The sequence below is a fragment of the Vigna unguiculata genome, chromosome 1, assembly GCF_037176805.1.
Source record: "Vigna unguiculata cultivar grain cowpea cultivar isolate G323 ecotype 2 chromosome 1, ASM3717680v1, whole genome shotgun sequence".
Classification (NCBI taxonomy): Eukaryota; Viridiplantae; Streptophyta; class Magnoliopsida; order Fabales; family Fabaceae; genus Vigna; species Vigna unguiculata.
This window is the reverse complement of record NC_140792.1, coordinates 33,346,447-33,359,169: the sequence shown is the minus strand read 5'-3', so window position 1 is coordinate 33,359,169 and position 12,723 is coordinate 33,346,447. Positions and strand designations below refer to the sequence as shown.

The following is a 12,723-nucleotide window of genomic DNA, read 5'->3' as shown; positions in this document are numbered from 1 at the left end:
GTTGGTATGAAATGTCTACCAACATTAATGATCAACTTCTATTAGGTAATGTAATTAACTAATCTTCTTTGATAATGTGTATTCTTTCAGTTATGAAAGTCAAACTTGAGAACTTTCTTAAATAATCTTGTTCCATTTATAGTCAAACCAATCTAATATTGGCATGTGCTGGGACAAGTTAATTATACCTTCATCAGTTTTTTGTGACATCCACGCAGAGCACTTGAACGTGGACACTATGGAACATTCTAATGCAGCTCAACTTTCTTGACTTTCATTCTCCAATTCATTTTTATCACCCTTTCTTCTTCTTCCTCCTACTTAAGATGAATCATCACCCATAAACAGAAAGTTCAAGATAACGATCAACATTTTCCATGGAAAAAAAAAAATGTTTGACTTTATCATAAATTCCACTCTCAAGATTTTCTACAAACGAACTTTTTTATGTCGTACATTACACGTTATTGTAAACTTAAACAATACTTCATAGCATGGTTACAATGTCAAGTTGCTGACATATCAATGTCACAGTGTGTAAAAAAAAAGAAAGATTAGGTAAGTAGAGTATGTATATACTTGAGACATGGGAGAGATAGGTTTAACAGGAAAAGTGAGAGAATTATGACATTGGAGAGTTAAGACCCTCCTGAAGTGCCAAAGGGTGCAAATGATGCCTCTTGGAAGAAGTATATTTGTCCTTCAAAGAGGGTCTTCTGAGAAAAATGTGTAGGAAAGTCCTTTTGATCTGCAACAATGATGAAGCTCTCTCCTTGTGTTTAAGGGCCAAGTAATACAACACTCTATAGCATATCAAGAAGCAAACTACAACTCCTAAGTCCCACCATTTTGAATAATCAGTGCTAATTCCAAACATAGCATGAAGTATATGTTCACCCTTTATCTTGGTTTCCCCAGCCACCTTTGGTTCAAATTCAAGACCAATCAGGTCATTCTTGAATTGACCCTGTGTTTCACAGTAAAACAGCATCATTAACATCATAATCTAAATATATGATAAATGCATTGAAACATTTGTACCTGTATTGACCAGGTAATGTAGCTGAGATAGGACATTGGATAGCGCCAGAAGAATTTTGGAAGGTCTGCCAGACTTCTGAATACATTAGATGGCACCATCATGAATACCTGTGTGCACAACTTGAGGTAAATAACTCTTCAAATTCATGAGAATGAAGAGGAGAATGTTTGAGTTTGCTCACAATTACACCAGTTGCGGTTCCAATTGCTACCAATAGCTCGGGTAGGAGTGCTGCAACGAGTAATGTGCAGCCCTCTGTGACAGAAATGAAGCAAAATATGTTCATGCAAAAGTAGCAGTAATGAGAGAAGCCTGAATGAAAGTTCACCATGTGGTAAAGTATTGTCCCCGAAGAGAGGGAAATTGCAAGAACAAAAGGCAGTGATGAGAGGAAATGTGAGAGCACAAAGATGGCCTCTCCGTAATGCTTTCCAAATCTTTCACGTTTGAAGACCTGGTTTTTAAGAGTCATGAAATAAGAGATCCATTGAATTTAGTGTAATGGAACTAAATTAAAGTTAATGGTTTGTTTGAGTACCTTTAATTCCTCATGGTAAAAGGGTACGCCTCCTAAACACAGAAAGATCATTAAGCCAAAGATGAATCCATCACATTTGCCTCTGGATATGATTGCTTCATTACTTGTTCCTATGTTGAAAAGAAGACAACCAGCACTCACTGATATGATGATATAGAATACAATCCTTAACCAATAGTAACCAAAGTCTCTGGTCATATTTAAGAAGGATCTATTTGTCAGTGTCCATAGCTGCTTCTGCCAACTGGTATCGTATATCTTCTCAACTAAAGGTTCTTCCTGCAACTGAACAACCAGTTACTTCAGTCAAATTCAACAAAAGAAAAAAGGGTAATGGCCAATATTGCAATTGTCTTTTCCATCTCTTGGTATGTGCCTTAATGTGAGAGCAGTGTGGCCTTATACAAATTGACTTACATTTTTTTTCATTTCTCTGATTTTTCTCCTTGCATTTGCTGAATGTATGGAGTTCTTGTAGTTCATTACGAGTTCTGATTTAATCTCCTCTGTCGTCATATTCATAAGAGAATTCAACGACGATGAAGCGGCCTGAACACAATTCAACAGCATTATATATGAGCCACAAAACCAAGCTGAAGAATGCTGAAAATAGTGAATACAAACGTTTTCAATTTTAGACTTTATTAAGGCGGTGACACTATCGAACTCTGGGCTAACACAACGAAGGAAATGCTCAGGAGGATTCCTTCGGATTGGACAAGGAAACCCTGCATCAGCAAAGAACTGAACAAGAACAGAATTTATCAGCTTCGTAGAAAAGCTAAACTTTTGTCTTCTCGAATGGTAAAAAGTCGAAAAATTTCTCACCTTTACAGCCATATTTGCTTGTCCAAAGTACACAGCTTCACCTGCTGCAAGGAGAACCAGATCATCGAAAAGGTTGAAGATTTCACCACTGGGCTGGTGAATGGAGCATATGACTATTCTTCCATCATGAGCTATGTTTGATAGAGAAGAAATGACATAGAAAGAGGCTGCACTATCCAAGCCACTGGTGGGTTCATCAAGAAACATTACATGAGGTTGAGTTAAGATTTCAATGCCTATGCTGAGCCTTCTTTTCTCTCCGGTACTTATGCCTCTCAGATGCCAATTTCCAAGTCTGGTTTCTGCACTATCTTCCAGACCCATTTCAGCCAATACATTGGTCACCACCTTCTCAATCTCGTTTCTGGTTGTATCAGAAGGAAGTCTCAAACGTGCTGCATATGTGAGGGTTTCCTTCACAGTTAGAGTTCCCAAGAAATAATCTTCTTGTGTAACGTAACACTGCAAAAACATCACAAATACAATCATGAACCGGAGTTGTATCTCTGCATTATAGACGTAGTTATTGCAATTGATGAACGTAGATTTTAGAGTTACTGCTTTTGGTTATCAGAAATAGAGTTTCATCTTGATGATCTATGAAATAAAAAGTTGTATTAAAAGTAAGTATAATAAAGTTACACAGGTAAAGCTCTCAACGTAATTCTACACACAATACAATTATTTATGTTTAATTCAATCTAACAAAATTATAATATATATTATAGCTTATTCGTTTTTGTTGAGTTATATATATATATATATATATATATATATATATATTTATATATATATATATATATATATATATATATATATATATATATATATATATATATATATATATTTATACATAAATATATATGTATATATATATATATATATACATATATGTATATATATATATACATAAATATATATATATACATAAATATATATATATATATATATATATATATATATATGTATATATATATAAATATATATATATATATATATATATGTATATATATATGTATATATATACATATATATATACATATATATATATACATATATATATATATATATATATATATATATTTATGTATAAATATATATATATATACATATATATATATATGTATATATTTATGTATAAATATATACATATATATATATATATATGTATATATATATATATTATGCTTATAGTCATTAAAGTTTCATATGGTTATATAACATTAGTTTTACAAATATAAGGTTATGGGTATTTATTCTTATATAATGTTTAATTTTGTCTATTCTATATGATTATATGACATTAATCTTACACATATAAAATATTTGACACTACTTTTATTCTAAAACCTTAAGGCAATGATATTATGAATCTTTATTCTTATATAGTGTTTAACTTTGTCTATTATATCCAATGTAAAACTTTTTGACTCACACTTAAACTATTTTCAACCATTTTTGTATCAATTTTAGTTTCTTTGAGTTCTCTCTAAGACGAGAGAATAACTACAATATTATTGTGATATCATAATATAGTTCTTAGGAAGATCTTAGTCGATAAAACTCTTCATTTGGATAAGTAAGCAGTTGTTTTTTACAAAGAATTTAATATAATTTTTTTTTTCTTTGAAGTGTTTGATTGAGGGGAGATGTCTTTACAGTGGGATTTGGTACTTGAAACATACCAAAAGCTTGGTAAGACTTCTGGAATTGTAAAAAAGGAAGCTTTTCTTGGTGGCAGTTAAGTATAGTTTATTCAATAAGATATTGTTTAGATATGAAAATAATTTGTTGATAGTATTGTATATGAAAAACAAATTACAAATTGATACAAGTGATAGTGATTGTGATTGGTTGGAGCATATGAACATTTATAAATGTTGTTGTATATTAAACCTTAAAAATATGATGTGTAGTTTGGTATCATTAAGAGATATGTAACATATCACTTAAACGATGTCGAGGTGATGACTCACTGTTGATCAAGTGTTAACATGAACGCAGACATGATCATTCAAGTGTTAAAGTCTTATTGGTGGTGCACACACTATCTTTATATATTAATATATAAAGATGTTTTGTATATCATGTTGTATGATGTCTCTTTTTGAATTAGTTTATCCTTTTATTTATATATATATAAAAAAGTTGTTATGATTATATCCGAGAGCCTACCCAAAGTTAGATTTAGAGTAATGGTGTATATAGACTCCATGTATATTATTCAGACAAGTTTTATTATTGTAAAATATATAGTATATATAAGTATCATGTTCACTGTACGAAATTATCATATTACCGAATAAATTTTATTGATCTTTGTCAATAAAATATAATTTATTGATGAATTTTATCAATAAAAATAAACTTGTCGGCAAAATAGAATTTAAAGATTGACAAATTTTTTTTATAAATTGTAGAATATATTTATCAATTAAATTTATCGGCAAAATTAATTGAAAAATCTTTTAGTAATTTAGAATTTTTATTACTGACAATATTCTCGTAAGTCAGTATTTTATTTCTGAAAAAAGCGTTGGTAATTGTATTTATGAAAATAATTTTTTAATATATGTTGATAAAATGAGATCAATTTTTCTACTAAATCTAACAAAATATTGTTATAAATAAAATGAAGATGGGTAAAATTAAGAAAAAAAGAATAGAAGAAGAAAAGTAGAAAAATTAGGAGAAAGAGACAACAACAAAAGTAATAATGATAAAGAGAGAGGAGGATGTAAAGGAGGAAGAGGAATTAAAAGTAACATACGCGATGGTGACAAAGACGAATATGATGGCGACAATGGCAGACATGGCAACTTCAAAAGAGGATGAGAGGAGGGAGAGGGAGAGAAGGGAGAAGGAGGAAGAAAGGAAAGAAGAAGAAGAAGAAAAAAGAGGGAGAAGAAAGATTAAATCACAAGATGTGGAGAAAGAAGAAGGAGAAAATCATCGATAGAATTTACTTATAAAAAGTATTTATTAATAATTACGAACAGATATTTATCAATAAATTTTGATCGTTAGTAATTATCGATAAAAAACATTCATTAGTAATTACTAATAGATATTTAGTGATAATCTTTTATTGTTAATAATTACTAGCGAATATTGTTAATCATTTATAATTACAGATAACTTCTTTTATTTGTTTTATCGATAAATATTGTGATTATCAATAGATTTTAGTCATAAATATTTTTTTTTATTCTTTGTATGTAACATACTATGTGATATTATATTAGATTAAATGAAAACTTAAAAATAAAACATACTTTAATATTTTCTTTTTTATATATGTGTTTACAAAAGGTTTTACAAAACACCCTCGAAACATTCTAATCATTACTTATAAATATTTCAAGACCTTGAATACTTGAAAAGTAGTAAGTCTACTATTCATATATTTGACAATTCAATAGAAATCACTTAGAAGTTAGAGTCGAACTATATAATCAACATTGAATTCAATGTTCCTTCTATAAAGCTTAAAAGTAACTTCTGCAGTTTCATTCAACTTAATCATTTTCCTCAAATTTTAAGCATGATTTTTTTATGAATTTTATTTCTCCATTTAATATTTTCTTTGGATGAAAAAATTTATATTTAAAAAATTTAAATATATTAAATTTTTATTTTTATTTTAAATTATTTTATTTTAAAATATTTTATTCAGATAAAATAATTCAAATTTCTTAAAATTTATGTTTTAGATGGAGTATTCCAGTTATTGATAAATTTAAAAGAAATTAATATACAATATTTTATAATTTAAAAAAAAAATTAGTGGATGATACTTTTAGTTAATATTATTTTTCAATATTATTTTGCAAAATATTTAACTATCATTGATAAAGAGTTTTATTTTTCTTAATCAACATTAAAGGAGGTTACTTTCAACTATTAATATCAATCTTAATAATTGATCAAAGATTGATGACAACTTCCCAACTAACATCTGAAGAAAAAATAATCTTCGTTTAGGCTGATCGAAATTTTCTCTATTCAACATTTTAAATTGTTTTTATAAACTTTGGACAAAAAAAAAACACTATAGTAACATTGATAAAAGTAATCATTATATATCAACATCAATAAAAAAATCACAAAGGACATCATGGTCAAAAATATTTTGACTAACGTTAATAAAAAAAATAATATTAACCTAAATTAATGAAAAATAGTTTTGATTATGTTAATCTAAAAACAATTTATATATCAAAAAGTCAAAATCATAGATAACATTAATATATTAAAAAAATAGTCTTATTAACATTGACAAAGAAACTTAACTACAGGGGCGGACCCAGGAAGGGACGGGGGAGCCGTGGCCCCCCAATGTTTTTGATTTTTTTTTATTTATATTATATGAATTTTTTTTTTGTTTTTAATTTTTTAAATTATGTATAAGAAATTTAATGTTTTGGAATTTTTTAAATAATAAAAATATATATTAGGAATTGATAAATATTAAAATAGGTATCTTTTTATTTATTTTATAAAATATAACATTAAATGTTAATAAATAATAAAACATAAAATTAAATTTAATAAAAAATAAATAAATTTATTAAGATATTTTTTATTTTGTCTCTCACTGTTTTTTTGAGTTTCTCACATATTGTATCCATTTTAGATTTTTACTTGTTTTGTTTTCTTTTGTTTATGAAGAAAAAAAGAAAGTTGAACACAAATTCATTATTTTGTGCTCTCATTTTTGTATGCTTTCTTCTATTATTGAAGAGAAAAGTAATTCTTTTTTTCTCAATTGATAGTGAAATATTAGTTTAATAATTAATATTATTTTTTATCTCACGAGCATTTGGTATATTCATTTTTATAAATATCAAGAAAAAGCAATGCACTAAGTGTTTTTTAATAACTGGTTTTTAATTGTGACTTGATTATCATATCTTTTTCTTTTATTAATTACATATCACAATTTTTATTTAGATTATGATAAATTATCTTTTAGTATTTTTTTTAAACATAAGTATATTGATGAAGAAATAAAAGAATAAATTAATTATTTAAAAGTGATAAAATGGAAGCTACTGTGAAGAAGAAAATAGAAAAAATCAATCTTTGACAAAAATAGGAAGTCAATTACATCTATTTCATTGATTTTTTAATCTGTCTCGTCTTATTTTAACTCTTCTTGTTTCTACAACTATATCAAAAAGATAATTTTCTACAATGAAAATTATCAAAATAAGACTGCAAAATATTACGAAAGATGAATTTTTTTTGCTGACGATATGATTATTTACATTAAAAACAAAATATAACTAAAAATTTTAGTATTGATTCAATTATTATTAAGTTAAATAATCTTACGGATCCATAATTAAATATATAAATTAAATATATAAATTTTAATTATATTTTGGCACCCCCATAAATATCGAGCAAGTTCCACCACTGTAATATCAATCAAGAAATAACATTGACAAAGTAAAATTTAAAATTTTATGATTTAAAGTAACTAAATTATTTTTAAAGTAATTAAATTCTTACAACATCTTTGCAGCCTGTCATCCTTCTCGTACTCCCATTCAGTACCACATTTCCGCTCATCCTAACATTGCTTGGAAGTATACCTGTTGTAATCACATAAAATTATCACAAATTAAAATAAATATAATAAAAACATAGGTGAAACATTAATTAATAATTAAGTATAAAAAATTAATAATGCACTGTCACTGTGCTTTGAGAAAAATATTTTTACTTTCATTTTTCTTTATTTCGGTTGCTTTCACTCCTTTATGACTTTTATATAGTCATCACTACAATCTACCTAACACCTGACATTTTTATGTTAGTCGGTACTCATAACATTCTATTAAAGAAAGCAGATTTTATGTTCGTCATGATTACAATCAATGTCAAGTTTTTAAAATAATTGAAGAAATATCACCGCCTATTTTTTTTTATTATGTCAATTTAAAAGTTATTAATTTAAATAATTTTATGAAAAAAGAAATATTACCTCTTATGCAAGTAGATATCTTCTAGAGAAATTTATGATATAAAAAATACCTTCTATTTAGACAATCATTTGTTTTAAAATGTCTGTGAAATATATATATATATATATATATATATATATATATATATATATATATATATATATATATATATATATATATATATATATATATATATATATATATATATAATGTTGTGAGACTTGAATTTATCTCTTGATGCTACTATAAAAGAAGTATACTTTATATTCTAAAAAGGAAAAATAATTTGAGATACAGAAATATTCTAAAAATGGAAAATTAAATAACACCAAAAAGAATAATTATTTTTGGCCAATCATCAGTCCAATGATTATCATGTGCTAAATATTGATAAAGCTGTAATTAACTAAATCTTGATAAAATCTTTCATCTACTAAATATTGAATTACTTTAAAAAGCACTTCTCAAATCAATTACTAAAGTTATTATTCTTGTTAGATGAAAACTCACAGGGATTCTCATGGTAGTAAGAGGATTCGGTATAATTTTTTATACAAAATTTAGATTTAAACCAACTTGCTTTTCTTTTTACATTAAAAAAAATAAAAGTTAAAAAGAATAAAAAATCATTAGGCACTCATGATTCATGCAACAGCAGGATTAAGTGACTAAAGATACTTTTAGATAATTTTTCCTATAAATAATTTTAGAAAAAGAAAACAAGAAAAATTAGTAATATTTTTGATAAATTATAATTAACTTATACATAAACAAAAAAAATCATACTTTGGAAACAATTTGTACATAAATTAATTTTAACTTACTATTCAATCTCTTTTAACCCTAAAAACATTTGTGGAGAAATTTGTTGAAGTATGTTGAAAGTATGAGAGTATAGTTAAGCAGAAGAATCGGTGAAGAGTGACGAGTAGAATAGAAAAGCAGAAACGAAAGAAAAGTATGTGAAGAACCAGCGAGTGCAGCAAGCAAAGTTGATTTCCCAGATCCTGAAGGACCGATGAGTGCCATAATCCGGTTGGGTTCTGCATAACCACTTAACCCTTTTAGGAGTTCCTTTTCTGCACTATTGCTTCCATTTGATGCTACCACTGTTAAATCTTCCCAAAACAAACACACCCTTCTCTTATTCTCCACTGCAATATCTGCATTACTCTGCAACTCCATTTTGGTACCTATACATCATATCTCTCAACTTATATACATATACATAGATACCTTTATTATTACTGTTGTTAGTTGTAATTGGATTCATGTTTCATTATGGCACTGTATGAACACGTTCATGTTAGTTGAAGATTTTCTGATAGGAGTTATTGAAGAGTACCATGTCGTTATCTTAAGGGCACTCTTTTTGTTTCTCAATTTTAAATATTCTTGCATTATCTTTTTACGGTTTTAGAAGACACCAGTAGGGTCAAGTAAAGGAAAATTATATTGAAGGGTAAGTATTTATAAAATAAAGTGAACGGGTTTGTTGATTTAAAAATTTAAATTTGTACGATGATATCGTGAAGATAGATTAATAGGTCACTATTTAATGTCATATAATTTAAAAAGAAAAGGTTGTTTAGTACATTTGGTAGGTGAGTTTGATGTCAGATTTATAGTGAATAATTGACCAAGTTATTTTGTAGGACATGTAATGTAACAGCTCATCCAATAATATAACCGCCTCTTCAATCTTCTATAATTTGTAGAAAATTGATTTCTCAGTAATCTTTGGATCGAATAAACTCAACACAACTACACTTCACACATGTAAAAAAGTAAATAAATTCATGAGCTGATAATTCAGTTTTCCACACAATGAAAAATTAAGAATGGAAATTACTTATTTCATCGCTCCAAATATAGCTACTTTTAGTTTTATTTCATTTTCTTTATATTTTATTAGCATAAATACATTACACTTTTTTTAAATATAAATGATATTATATTAATAGATAATAATAAATTAATATTAGTAAGTTAATATATAAAATAAATTTATATATATTAAAAATAAAAAAATGAATAAAAAAAATAATTTTATACAAAATAGGTAAAAGTAATTAATAATTTTAAAAAAATTAATAAAAATTATATTGTAAAAAATATAATTAGTATTAAAAATATGAAAAGAGAAAATCTTATTATTATAAATTAAACAGCTAAAATTAATTTCCTTTTGACCCTTTCCTTTTAAGTTTGTTGACAATTAAACAAATTATTAGAAGTTACATATATATTTGAGAGCGAAAAGAATAAAAACAATGTAAAAAAAAGTGTGCACTTCGAGGTAGATAGACGTGCAATAATAATCCTGACAATTCACACTTAAAGATAGATGTAACAATTATGGAGTTAGTTGAAAAACTCTGTTGCCCATCCATGCAACCTGTTTCGCTTTTTTATCTGATAAACAACACTAAATATGTGTTTCATATACTAAATATTAAAGTGGTTGATTAAACAAAAATATATAATAAAAAACTAAGAATAAAATGATTATATAAGAAAGTTTGGCTGTTCTTTAAAGAGTATTATATTTGTTTGACTAAACATATACAAAAATATATTAATTAATTTTCTTCCATCATTTATTATCGCCTCCAAGTCCAAGGTTGTGAAGTGATGATAACTCTCACTTATTAATAGGTGCTTATTTAAGGAATAGAATTAGATTTATTTAGCTATTTATAATAAATTTGAAAATTCTACTTGAATATAGATAGATAAATATATAAATAAAAAGTTTTTTATACAATCTTATCTACAGAATAGTAGGACCGAATTCGTCAATTATAAGTTGGGCGTTTTAACCATTCAGTCATGGATGCTTAGCGAGAATCTTCGTACATGGTGAATAACCAAATTCTAATTAAAGTGAAATCTTTCGAATAAATCAATGCAATTAGGAGGATTCGATGAAAGGACATCAATTCAAATCCTGGATTTTCCAATTGAGAGAGATATTGAGAGAAATCAAGAATTCTCGCTATTTCTTAGATTCATGGACCCAATTCAATTTAGCGGGTTTCTGAATTTGAATTATCGATACACAATAAAAATATATCAGAGTGAAAATTTAGATAAATAAATCAGGAATGCAGACACCACAATCTAACATATTGATTAAGTGAAAATTTGTTACAAAGATATTAATTTTTATAAGAATCAGAGTTTTAGTCCATGAATCAAGAGAATCTTCTCTCAAATAATGCAAATGCATATAATATGACTCGAAAGTGTTTACATCTGTTTTGGTACCTCTATATATAGACATATAACCTGAAAACTCTACAATAAGATCTCAACCTAAAAACATAAATTAATTTATAAAAAAAAGAAAATCAAAGTTCAAAAGCATAAAAACATAACTAATTCCTAAAAAATAGTTTAAAGTCCAATAACATAAACTAATTATCCTTCAAATATGTTTTAAATTATGATTTTTATATCTTTGAATTTTGAGTTGCTTCTAACATCAAGAACCTTGAATAATAGATTTATTCTTTCAATCTCTTGTCATTTACTTTTGTAATAGGTTCTTTGAATTATTGAATTATAAAAGTTATCTTCAAATTCATCTTATATAGAATAAGGGTAGTCCTTATGGTCCGCAAAGTTAAATTAATTTTAAATCTAAGAAATAGAATAAGTATTCGTGAAGATTTTGAAATCCAAACAATTAAATTTTGGGTTTGGTTTATATGTAAGAAAAGATAGAAAGAATGGCGATGAAAAAAAAAGAGTGGAAATCATTTTAAAAGTAATGAAACTTATTGAGTTATTTATTGTTTACTTTTACGTATATCTTTATCTTTTTTAATTTCTCAGCTAACCACTTTAATTTATTTTTTTCTCATTTTATCTATGAAAAGATGTATATATTCACGACGAGAACCATATTTGAAACTATCAATTCAAGATTTTAATTTCGTAACAACTCCTATTAGAACACGGTAGGTGACATAAAGTTTATAACATAAATCATAAAATAAATGAAAAAAACGTTAAGTTTATAACATTAATCATAAAATAAATGAAAAAAACGTTTTTCCATAAAATTATTAAAAACTCTTAGGATAACGTAAAAACAAAATAAAAAATAAAAAACGATATAGTACTATAGAAGAATTAAAAAGAAATTACAAGTACTAATAAAGATGACTAAGGATTTTTTGAAGCTCGAAATCAATGACAATGAAACGAAATAAATGAAATGAGAAAGTTGAAAAATGGTAGAGAATGCAGCATGTCCACATGCATGTACTTAAGCACTTATCTGAATCATGGAGCAACACATTGTTCCTTTCAAATCACAAAATGTCATGTTCCTC

General features: G+C 26.3%; 1 protein-coding gene across 2 annotated transcripts; it reads right to left on the bottom strand.

Moving 5' to 3' along the window:
* Positions 1-380: 380 nt before the first annotated feature.
* Positions 381-9,592, bottom strand: LOC114179872 (ABC transporter G family member 15-like). 2 transcript variants are annotated; one of them, XM_028066359.2, is made up of 9 exons: positions 9,352-9,591; positions 7,926-8,008; positions 2,409-2,870; positions 2,205-2,324; positions 1,998-2,129; positions 1,581-1,865; positions 1,224-1,496; positions 1,042-1,149; positions 381-967 (listed from the first exon to the last, which is right to left on the bottom strand). In XM_028066359.2, exons 1-9 carry the CDS (start codon positions 9,563-9,565, stop codon positions 623-625), a joined length of 2,022 nt encoding a protein of 673 aa, XP_027922160.2. In that variant the 5' UTR covers positions 9,566-9,591; the 3' UTR covers positions 381-622. The 2 variants fall into 2 exon arrangements, with proteins under 2 accessions (XP_027922160.2, XP_085527824.1); XM_085671698.1 differs by having other exon boundaries at positions 1,998-2,324; positions 9,352-9,592.
* Positions 9,593-12,723: the final 3,131 nt, after the last annotated feature.